Source organism: Thunnus albacares, chromosome 22 (assembly GCF_914725855.1).
Source record: "Thunnus albacares chromosome 22, fThuAlb1.1, whole genome shotgun sequence".
Classification (NCBI taxonomy): domain Eukaryota; kingdom Metazoa; phylum Chordata; class Actinopteri; order Scombriformes; family Scombridae; genus Thunnus; species Thunnus albacares.
In genome coordinates this window covers 2,082,833-2,094,586 of record NC_058127.1, presented here as the reverse complement: position 1 = coordinate 2,094,586, position 11,754 = coordinate 2,082,833, and the positions used below count along the sequence as shown (strand labels likewise).

The following is an 11,754-nucleotide window of genomic DNA, read 5'->3' as shown; positions in this document are numbered from 1 at the left end:
ATGTTGAGATATTTCAGTCTGAACCAAAGTGAGGGACTCCATCCTTTGGAGATCAAAACAACATTTTGTGAAGCAGCAGAAGAGAAAAAATGTATGCCCCATCAAGAATTTAAAGATAATTGTTGCAGGTTTTTCCATTAATGTCAAACAGAGTTTGTTTGAGCGCTCTCTAGTGGCCAACAGAGGAACTGCAGCCTTAAGGATCTCTGTTGCATCATCCTGGAAAGGACCATCAGTTTTCAGGATTCTCATTACAACAGTGTCTCACGCTGTTGTTCAGGTGGTGCTTACGTGTTGTTTATGGTCAAATTGTCAAAAATAGTGTTGAACTTGACCGTCTCAGATCAATCATTAGCAACATGTGACCAATCAGTGGAGCAGGTTGCAGTTTGTGCCGTCAGTGGACTGTGATGGATGACGAGAGAGAGAAACCCCCTCTCTTATAGACGTGTGAAGGGACTTTATGGAGAAGCAAGGATGATGGAAGTGTGTGAGAATGTGGGGGCGAGGTAAGAGAGACTGTTGCCATGGCGCTGTGCCACCTTCTGTTCCCTCCACCTGTTACAAACATCACAGCCACACTCTATAATAGAGCTGCATGGATGCGTTGAGAGCATTGTGGCGTCAGAAGCGTCCTTCAGTTTCTGTCATCTGTCGCCACTGATACTTTATATATCTGTCACATAAATAAATGAGACAGTCAGGAATGATGAGGTTAATGTAAAGGTGTTTAAAGTCGCTAAGAGAACCAAATTTAGCATTGCACTCCTATGTCAGACTCTTGAAAAAATGATCAAAATTGATGCAGTTTTTTAAAACTGAGATTTTAGTTTGGAGCCCCCAGTAATGTGCAGCAATAGTAAGTAAGTAAGTAAACTTTATTTCTACATCACCGTTCAAAACCAGAGTTGCAAGGTGCTTCACAAAATACAATACCATAAAATATAGCTGCAATTTCAGCTATATATGCAGCATAAAGAAATGAGATACAGATAGCAAACATAGAGAGATAAAACCAAACATAAAAAGGACAACATAAATACATTTGAAGTATGTTCTGTATGACTGAAGAATCTCCAGTCAAGGAACTTCAGATATGAACTCACACTAACTGTAGTGCAAAAATAGCACAACCAGTCCAAGAACTTCAGATATGAACTCACACTAACTGTAGTGCAAAAATAGCATCTCCAGTCCAAGAACTTCAGATATGAACTCACACTAACTGTAGTGCAAAAATAGCACAACCAGTCCAAGAACTTGAGATATGAACTCACACTAACTGTAGTGCAAAAATAGCACAACCAGTCCAAGAACTTGAGATATGAACTCACACTAACTGTGGTGCAAAAATAGCACAACCAGTCCAAGAACTTCAGATATGAACTCACACTAACTGTAGTGCAAAAATAGCATCTCCAGTCCAAGAACTTCAGTTATGAAGTCACACTAAATGTAGTGCAACAATGGTTCCTCCAGCCCAGACAAAGTCCTCCCAGTCCTCCAAACAAAAAGCCAAGTGGGGGTCAAGGCACCATTCAGTGAGTATTTGGTGGCCTGGGGTAGCACAGTTTGGTGGCTGTTGAGTGAAAACTGACCAACCAGTAAGGCTTTGAAAATCAAACCAGATGAAAACCCATGCCTGTCAACGGGGAGGGGAAAATCATCTGAGTTCCCCAAAAATAAAAATAAAAATAAGTTCAAATTGCTCAAAAATCCACTGGATGTTGCTCAAGAACACTCTGACCAGATTGAACTAAAGGGGAAACCTCCATCTTCATTTTAGGAAACATGAACTCTTCTATAAAAGACTCAGATCATAATCACAAAATGTATTTTTTATAGTGTGTGAAAATTATTGTTCCAGTAAGAGGTTATTAAAGAGACACTCCACTGTCCATGTCTCCTGAGAAAATGTCTGGCTACCTGTTGTTTTTAGAATAGATTTTAAGATTTTATTGATTACTTAAGCTGAAATTATACTTTCCACGGCTGCAAACCTGCGAGTCCGCAAGGGTCTGCGTAACGTAAATTTCATCATCAGAGGGTGTAGGCTCTGTGCAGACATCTACATACCTCCAATTTATTTTGACTGTGCAGACCGGCGCGGACAAGTCCGTGAGGCCACTAGGCTGTCTTCCTGTAGACACTGGTCTACTGCACATATGTGGAACAGGTCCTCCAAGTGGACTCCAGAAAGTAGTATAAACAGAACTACTACCCATCCATGGTGGCATCCGCTCGGGAGTATAAATGAAGCTTTACAAAGCCCCGAGAGCCCTCGCTTTAAGCTATCTATCAGATCTCTTATCGCCCTGTGTCCCACTCCCTGAGATCATTGGATGCATCGCTTCTTGTTGTTCCAAGGTCCAGACTGACACATAAAGGGGACAGAGCCTTTGCAGTGCCTGAGGAGACCAGTGCTGCCAACTCTGTCTCATCTTTTAAATCACTTTTTTTGATTTTTGCTGAAATATTGGATCATTTGAACATTTATTGAAATGAAACCATGTGAGAAGTTTAGAGGGAAAAATCACTATTTGGTGGAGCTGTTAACAACTCATAGACATGTGAAATGTGACCCCGACTACACACTGCTTTTTGTAAGACGTCAAAAGACAAAAAGGTTGGAAACCACTGGTTTCATCTTTAACAATGTGTTGTATTTTAAAAGCTTGTTATATTATCCATTGTGTCAAATCTTCATCTGAAAAGTAACTAAAGCTGTCAAATAAATGTAGTGGAGTAGAAAGTACAATATTTCCCTCTGAAATGTAGAAAGTAGCATCACATGGAAATACTCAAGTAAAGTACAAATACCTCAAAATTATATTTAAGTGTAATACTTTCCACCACTGCTGCACACTGGTGACATTCACCCCCCCAAAGATTTTTCAGTTTCACTAACATGTATTTGGTTTGTAGTGCCAACACGCAGCAGTAATAAAGCAGTTTGTAGCATTATTCAATGTGCTGTTCTGTTTGCCCAGTTAGTTTATACAGTCTGTGTCTTATTTTAGAGCCTAAAATAAGGAAATGAGGCACATTATAAGATGATTTGGTTCAGTCTCCTGAGATACCGAACAGAGTTAAATTAAAGTTTATCATGATGTTGTGAAGGAAACCAAACAGTTTGATAGGACAGGGCTGAAATTATACTTTCCACGGCTGCAAACCTGCGAGTCCGCAAGGGTCTGCGTAACGTAAATTTCATCATCAGAGGGTGTAGGCTCTGTGCAGACATCTACATACCTCCAATTTATTTTGACTGTGCAGACCGGCGCGGACAAGTCCGTGAGGCCACTAGGCTGTCTTCCTGTAGACACTGGTCTACTGCACATATGTGGAACGGGTCCTCCAAGTGGACTCCAGAAAGTAGTATAAACAGAACTACTACCCATCCATGGTGGCATCCGCTCGGGGGTATAAATGAAGCTTTACAAAGCCCCGAGAGGCCTCGCTTTAAGCTATCTATCAGATCTCTTATCGCCCTGTGTCCCACTCCCTGAGATCATTGGATGCATCGCTTCTTGTTGTTCCAAGGTCCAGACTGACACATAAAGGGGACAGAGCCTTTGCAGTGCCTGAGGAGACCAGTGCTGCCAACTCTGTCTCATCTTTTAAATCACTTTTTTTGATTTTTGCTGAAATATTGGATCATTTGAACATTTATTGAAATGAAAGCATGTGAGAAGTTTAGAGGGAAAAATCACTATTTGGTGGAGCTGTTAACAACTCATAGACATGTGAAATGTGACCCCGACTACACACTGCTTTTTGTAAGACGTCAAAAGCCAAAAAGGTTGGAAACCACTGGTTTCATCTTTAACAATGTGTTGTATTTTAAAAGCTTGTTATATTATCCATTGTGTCAAATCTTCATCTGAAAAGTAACTAAAACTGTCAAATAAATGTAGTGGAGTAGAAAGTACAATATTTCCCTCTGAAATGTAGAAAGTAGCATCACATGGAAATACTCAAGTAAAGTACAAATACCTCAAAATTATATTTAAGTGTTAGTTTAGAGCCTAAAATAAGGAAATGAGGCACATTATAAGATGATTTGGTTCAGTCTCCTGAGATACCGAACAGAGTTAAATTAAAGTTTATCATGATGTTGTGAAGGAAACCAAACAGTTTGATAGGACAGGGCAGGCTGACGTGGTCCTTCTCTCATTTCAGGTTGCCATGGCAACCAGTGACATGCAGTCCGATAACATCAAGGTTGGTTGACCAAGATAAACACACACACACACTCACAAGTACACATACACACAAACATGAGTTACAACAACACACACTCATTACCTCTGACCTCTCCAAGGTCTCTGCATGCGTTAGCAAGAGATTAAAACCCAGAACTCTTCAGCTTCTCTTCATTTTACTCTCCATCTCATCGCAGCCATGGTCAGCTTTACCTTTCCTCTCTCTCTCCCTTCCTCTCTCTCTCCATCAGTCCTTCTCATCTTCATGGTCACGGTCATCATCTTGCTCCTGGTTACACACCAGTCCATTCCTGAAACCAAACCCCCGGCTCGGGGCTCCATCCCCTGCCTGCCGCGGCTCCCCATCCTGGGCAGCCTCCCCTGGCTGGGAGGAGGCCTCCCTCCACACCTCCTCTTCACACAGCTGGCTCACAGGTGAGAGAAACACTCACTCACAGCAGGAGGCTGCAGGTCTCTGTTTCTGATACTGGAAGTGAAAAGACCAGGAGGCTCCTAAAGACGGTGCTGATGTGTTTGTGACAACTCTGCAATTTATCAAAGAACTTGGTGATGTTTGGAAGAAATCGTTAATGTTTGGAAGAAATCGTTAATGTTTGGAAGAAATCCTTAATGTTGGGAAGAAATCCTTAATGTTGGGAAGAAATCGTTAATGTTGGGAAGAAATCGTTAATGTTGGGAAGAAATCGTTAATGTTGGGAAGAAATCCTTAATGTTGGGAAGAAATCCTTAATGTTGGGAAGAAATCGTTAATGTTTGGAAGAAATCCTTAATGTTGGGAAGAAATCGTTAATGTTTGGAAGAAATCTTTAATGTTGGGAAGAAATCGTTAATGTTTGGAAGAAATGATTGATTGATCCTGAGCAGATCAGGTGACCATGAAGTGATTATGAAGTGTATTCGTGTTTATGTCGTGTGTGAGTCAGGTATGGGCCTCTCTTTGCTCTCTACCTCGGTCCTCACTACACTGTGGTCGTGAACAACCATCAACACGCCAGAGAGGTTCTGCTGCAGAGAGGGAAAGACTTCGCTGGACGGCCCAGCATGGTGAGACATACACAGAACCGACATTCATTATAAATCTCACCATTTATTTTCTCTTCATTGCTGCAGAGCCTAAATACAGTGATGTTAGTCAGTTCATTCATTTAACCACACCAAGAAATATCTATGATTATTGTAATTTGCATTGAATTTACTGTTTACATCCTTGCTACCAGTATGAGGAACCCTATTGATTATTATAAACTGACCTTTACACAAGTGACACCCTTTAGTTTTGATTATATATTGTATTTCATCAAACTCAGTATTCTATTGTTCTGAACAAAATGTGTTTAAAGCATTTTTCAAAAACTGTCAACTATCAATAGTTTGGTTCGATGTTTCATCTGACTCTTAGTCTCGTTTACTTTGGTCAGATATTTCCTGATCTAATCAGAAATCTTTCTCACTTTAAACCATATTTTCTTTACTTTAGATTTTTTTTATTTAACAGTGATGCATTGAGCAGTTTGATATATTTTGTTAATTATTCCCCTAATTAATGGACCAGTTCATTTAGTGACATCTAGTGGAACAGACTTGGCAAAAATGGAAAATAATATTCATAATTATGTTTTAATTAGTGTATAATCACTTGAAACTAAGAACTGTTGTGTGTTCCTTACCTTAAAATGAGCCCTTTATACAACAGAGGGAGTGGGTCCTCTTCCATGGAGCTGTCATGTTGCACCTCCATGTTTCTACAGTAGCCCAGAATGGACAAACCTAACACTGGCTCTAGAGAGGGCCTTTTTTTGGTATCAGTACCAAAACTCAGATCTTATTGGCACTGACATAAAATTTGTTTTAAATGACTCTGGCATAAGTAGCTATAAATGACATGAAACATCAGGTTTTTTGAACATATGACAGCATTCTGGCATTTTTACAATCATTGGACAACATGCTGAAGTTCACTTTGTAAAGCATCTCAGTGTAAATGTGAAGAAACTTCTCCTTCCTCTTTCATTTGTTCCTCTGCAGGTGACCACCAACCTGTTGACCAGAGGAGGTAAAGACATTGCATTTTCAGACTACTCTCCTCTCTGGAAGTCACATCGCCGCCTCGTCCACAACTCCTTCACTCTGTTTGGAGAAGGAACCAGCCGACTGCAGGACATTGGTAGTCATCTCCATCCATCCGTTTTTAAATTCTTTTGCTATCCATCCCTTCATAGCCTATCCTCCTATTCTCTCCTCAGTTCTGTCCTCGGTGGACAGCCTGTGTGCTGAGCTATTGTCCAGTGGGGGGCGTGGCCTCGACCCATCTCCTGCGGTGACCAGAGCCGTCACCAACGTTGTGTGCACGCTGGTGTTCAGCGCCACCTATCGCCGCGGTGATGCTGAGCTGCAGGAGGTGATCCGATATAACGATGGCATTGTGCAGACGATCGCCAGGGGAGGACTGGTTGACATCTACCCCTGGATGAAGGTACGCTAACCTGAACTTAATTTTAAACTTAACCCTAAAATAAGCTTTAAACCTGAAACAGTCATTTGAAGAGATGAAGACAAGCAATAAAAAATGTATCAAAAATGTCCTAACTTCCCCAACATGACCTCACTTTTCAAAAATTTTCTGTCTTTCCTAAAATGCCACCAATGTTAAGAAATGTCCTCACTTTATAAACATGTCCTCAGTTTGTAAAATGTCCTCACTTCCCAAAAATATTTTTTCTTCCCAAAATGTCCTCACTTTTCTAAAATGTCTTCATTCATAAATGTCCCTATTTTTCAGAAATGGTCTCACTCTCAAGGTACAAAACTGAAATTGGTCCTTACAAAGATAGAAGTACAGAGCACACACATTTAAAAACAGACACTAACAGTCTGTTTCTGTCCTTCAGGTCTTTCCTAACGAATCTCTCAGTAAGCTGAAGGAGTGTATCACCGTCAGAGACCGACTGCTGACGCGTAAACTGGAGGAGCATAAGGTAACGTGTACACAGAATGCTTTGAACTCTCTGTGATGACACTGGATTAGTTTTCACATATAGAAACATGTGATAGACCAGCAGATGGCGCCATGTTCACCAACAACCACAATCTGACACAACAAACAACATCCTGATGATTCAGCTTTTCTTAGAGCGTCACCAGTAGTGGAACTTAAAATCTAGAGGAAAAGTCAAAGAATGACAACTAAATAATTAAGATTGAACCTCTGGAGATCATGAATTTTATGAAAAGATATCTCTCTCTGGACCAAAGAGTTGGGCAGACAGGTCATTATGGTTTTTTTTGTAGTTTTTGTTGTCCAATTTATATTTAACATACAATGTATAACATTTATTTATTTGCATTTGTATTGTGTTGATTGTACAAATTAGTTCTGAATAAATGCACACGTGGAGCTGCCACAGCATCACGTCTCTAGTTTTCTTTCTTTGTTCTGTAAACTCTGTTTAAGTCGTAGTAGATGTGTTGCAAATATGAATGTCTAACTGGAGAAAAACAACGTACATATCCGCCCTCTAGTGGTGATCACAGGTAGCACAATTCATCTTTAATTAAATTGTTGAAGATATTGACTTGACTTAATGTTGATCTAATCAAGGGGAGATTAGACAAACATGTTTCTGCACAGTTTATAAAATCTTTCTGGACTTAAGGGGCTACAAAGAAATCTCCCTTTTGCTGTTACAATTTTTGTGAAAATGTACATTTTTTAATTTGACCTCTAACAGAAGCATAAACCCTTGTTTGTAAAACCTCCAAACCAGTAAGATAAACTTCTCTCCCTCCATCCAGGCATCGCTCAGCGAAGGTGACCCCCGTGACCTTCTAGATGCCCTGCTAAAGGGTCAGACGGGCAGTGGGCGGGGTCAGAGGTCGTCTGAGTCGGAGGATGAAGGGATCACAGACGACCATGTCTTGATGATAGCGGCTGAGGCTTTTGGAGCCGGAGTGGAGACAACGTCCACCACGCTGCTGTGGATCCTGGCCTACCTGCTGCACCATCCAGAGGTAAACACACTGATAATAACAATACTGGTATTTATGCTGCTAGTTCAGTCACATTTGATGTCAGATATTAAGGTCACCAGCCACAAAACAAAACTTTGTACATTTATATATACTTAAATTCAAATAAATTCAAAATACTTCCTCCGCACTTTTTAAATATGTCTTTACTTTCCAAAATTTCCCCACTTTCTAAAAGTATTCCTGCAATTTATACACGTGTATTTTATACAGTATGTAATATAAGTTTATATATATCAATTCAGGTAAATTCAAAATGCAAATACACATAAACAATTTATTCACACACATATAAACCATCTAAAATTACAAATATTTCAATGTTAGAAAGACTACAAATATATACTGTAAATTTAAAATATGTAATAAATTATAATAAATATACAGTATGTCAGGTTTTTTTCTCTGGTATTTATAAACTACTGCTATCACTAAATGTATTTACAGTATAAATCAGAGAAAGAAATATAAAACCATAAAATACTTCATGATTTTTTGTTATAAAAAGGAAGTTTCAGATGCTGTTTGACTGTCCAATAAGCACTTTGGATGAAGCATACCGACCCCTTTATGAGATGGTTTTATGGTACAAAACTCCAATCTTGCAATTACGAGAAGAAAATTTCATAATTACAAGAAAACAATTTCATAACTGAGTGACACATCTTGTAATTATGAGAAAAGGTCTCCAGTGAATGCGACATGCTTCTGTAGGTCTTGATGATGAACAGTCATCGTTTGAATGTGGCGGCCACTCTGTGCTCCGCCCTCCTTCCAGGTCCAGGAGCGTGTGCAGAAGGAGCTGGACGAGTATGTGGGCGGCGAGCGAGCGGTGTGCATGTCGGACCGCGGCCAGCTGCCGTACCTGGACTGTGTCATCAATGAGGGCATGAGGATCCGACCAGTCAGCCCAGTCCTGATCCCACACACCGCCATGACCGACAGCAGGTAGACCTACACTTAAATACGTTTTATACACAACAATATTATACACATGTGAAATATATACATACAGACCCTTTGGAGGGGCCCGACCCCTAGGTTGGGAACCACTGGACTAAACTAGCTAACTGTATATAAAGTAGTGTAAACTAGCTCCACCTCCAGCAGCTACAACAGTAACATGCTGCTCTAACACTGATGCTTCACTATTAATAATCTAATGATGTCATATATAATAATATATCAGTCAGAGGGACCAAACCACTACTTTTACTGCAATACTTTAACTACATCAAGCTCATAATACTTATGTACTTTTACTGCAATACTTTAACTACATCAAGCTCATAATACTTATGTACTTTTACTGTAGTAGGATTTTTTCATGCAGGACTTTTACTTGTAATGAAGTATTTTTACTTTTACTGCGGTAAAGTATCTGAATACTTCTTCCACCACTGCATAATGTTCATGTAACACTAACAGAACTGATCCTATGTCCAACACGTTAACCCATTCAAGCCAAAGTCACGTCCAACTACAAAATTAAAAGTAAAAAAGATAAAACGCCACATAATAAAAAAGAGTAAATACATAAATGTTAGCCTAGATTAATGAAACAATCTTTCTCTCTCCTGCAGTATTGGAGGTCACTCTGTCAGTCGTGGGACTCGTGTTTTGGTCAACATGTGGTCGATTCATCACGACCCGCAACACTGGGACAAACCTGACCTGTTCAGCCCAGGTAACACACACCGATATACACACACGTAACAAACTTTACCAGCTGATTGGTGCGTTACATTAACTTATACTATTATTAATTGCACACTGCATGTACTGTTTACACTATGAACATTTGCACATTCCAGGTCAACATTTTATACATTTCATTTCATTCTTCTTCTCACTTGTAGTATGTTTCATTCTTTCTTTTTTATATTATTTACAATTACTTAGTTTTGTGTATATTTTGACTTTTATGCACCACAACACCAGGCAAATTCCTTCTATGTGCAAACCTACTTGATAATAAACTTCATTCTAATTTTCAAAAAAGCATCTAAACACACCGCCTCCCTGTTTTCCGCCTCTCCAGATCGTTTCCTTGACGACCAGGGCCAGCGGGTAACACCCTCCTGCTTCCTACCATTTGGGGCGGGGCCTCGGGTCTGCATCGGCGAATCATTGGCCAGGCTGGAGCTGTTCCTCTTCTTGTCCTCTCTGCTCCAGCGAATGAGCTTCAGGCTGCCGGACGGGGCTTCCCCGCCCAACCTGCAGGGGCGGCTGGGCGTGGTCTTGCAGCCGTTACCTTATAAGGTCGTCGTCTCTCCGAGGTCGGGGTGGCAGGGCGGGGCGAAATAAGAGAAGGGAGAGAGATTGATAGCTGACCTAAAGGCTACGAAAGAAAACAATAATTATAAAATGAATATAACTGAAATAAATCCTATTTTCACCTCGTTCCCTGGTGAAAGTTTTATAACGTTGTAACACGCGAGTGTTAGCTGGCTGCTCCATATAGCAGCGTTTTCCAAAAACAAATGACTTGAACAGACACTAGTTCTTTTCAGTTCCATAAAAATAAAAAAATGGTCATAAAAATACTGCAAACAGCAGCGGAATCCAAACATTACATTACAGGAAAGTACTACAATCAAATACTGTTACTTAGCAGACTTGGTGACTTTTAAAAGTGCTTAATTTTTCCTTTAAGTGAAGTCAAAATACATCGCTAATTTCATCAAGAATAGTTAGTCAAAGTTTGCTAGACTAAAAAGATGGTTGGGATATGGCTAATTTCTGTAGGCTAACGTATAATTAGCATTAGCAGTTTCCATAGCTTTTGGGGTTTTTTTCTCAATTGATGAAAGAAAATTCTGTTTAACACATTATTTTTGTATTAGACAATCCTTATTAATAAAAAAAAAACCATCATGAAACTTAAATTCTTGCTAGCAGTAACAAGCTAATGCTAGGCTAACTGATTTTAAACACCTACAATTAGCATACAATTGGACATAATCTGTGAGTTGGTAATTCTACAATGTTTCAAAGGTTTAAGGTGGTTTGTTTGTGAGTGTTTTATGAATAAAAGATTATCCACTTCAAGATGTTTTTCTTTTCTCATAAATGGATATCTAGTTTTCTAAGACTACTAAGTGTAATCCTGGTGAAGTGTAAGTGACATTTTTACTATTAGTTATTAATCAATAAATAATGATTCATCTTCCGTACAGTAATGGTGTTTTGTTTCGTTATCAGCACCTGTTGGATGAATGTGGTTCCGCTGTATGAATGGACACAGTCAGGTGGTAGATTTGACGGTTTTATTCAGTATATCTTCACACACTTTTAGAACAGGCTGGTTTAGTTAGGTCACACACACATTCACACATACACACTCACTATTAATTTAGTAATACTAATAATTAGCATTTTTATCATCATAATATTACGGGAGTTTAAAGACCAATCTCTTCTCTGCTTCCTTCCACTCCTCCAGCAGAAAGCTCATGCAAACAGGAAAGACAGAAGAGAAGAGATGACAAGAAGAGAAAAA

The 11,754-nt window shown here is 39.6% G+C and overlaps 1 protein-coding gene across 3 annotated transcripts; it reads left to right on the top strand.

The window, feature by feature from the left end:
• Positions 1 to 235: 235 nt before the first annotated feature.
• Positions 236 to 11,430, top strand: LOC122974123 (steroid 17-alpha-hydroxylase/17,20 lyase). Of its 3 annotated transcripts, none has more exons than XM_044342035.1 (11): positions 236 to 509; positions 4,183 to 4,224; positions 4,457 to 4,640; positions 5,146 to 5,270; positions 6,252 to 6,390; positions 6,470 to 6,699; positions 7,115 to 7,201; positions 8,019 to 8,234; positions 9,031 to 9,200; positions 9,836 to 9,939; positions 10,294 to 11,430. In XM_044342035.1, exons 2-11 carry the CDS (start codon positions 4,189 to 4,191, stop codon positions 10,557 to 10,559), a joined length of 1,557 nt encoding a protein of 518 aa, XP_044197970.1. In that variant the 5' UTR covers positions 236 to 509; positions 4,183 to 4,188; the 3' UTR covers positions 10,560 to 11,430. The 3 variants fall into 3 exon arrangements, with proteins under 3 accessions (XP_044197970.1, XP_044197971.1, XP_044197969.1); XM_044342036.1 differs by having other exon boundaries at positions 237 to 509; positions 5,150 to 5,270; XM_044342034.1 differs by lacking the exons at positions 236 to 509; positions 4,183 to 4,224 and having other exon boundaries at positions 4,318 to 4,640; positions 5,150 to 5,270.
• The last annotated feature ends 324 nt before the right edge of the window (positions 11,431 to 11,754 follow it).

Coding starts and splice junctions, on each gene's coding strand:
- LOC122974123 (XM_044342034.1), top strand. CDS start 4,405: ATGGTCAGCTTTACCTTTCCTCTCTCTCTCCCTTCCTCTCTCTCTCCA. Junction 7,202..8,018: donor GTAAACTGGAGGAGCATAAG/GTAACGTGTACA, acceptor CCCTCCATCCAG/GCATCGCTCAGCGAAGGTGA. Junction 8,235..9,030: donor ACCTGCTGCACCATCCAGAG/GTAAACACACTG, acceptor CCCTCCTTCCAG/GTCCAGGAGCGTGTGCAGAA.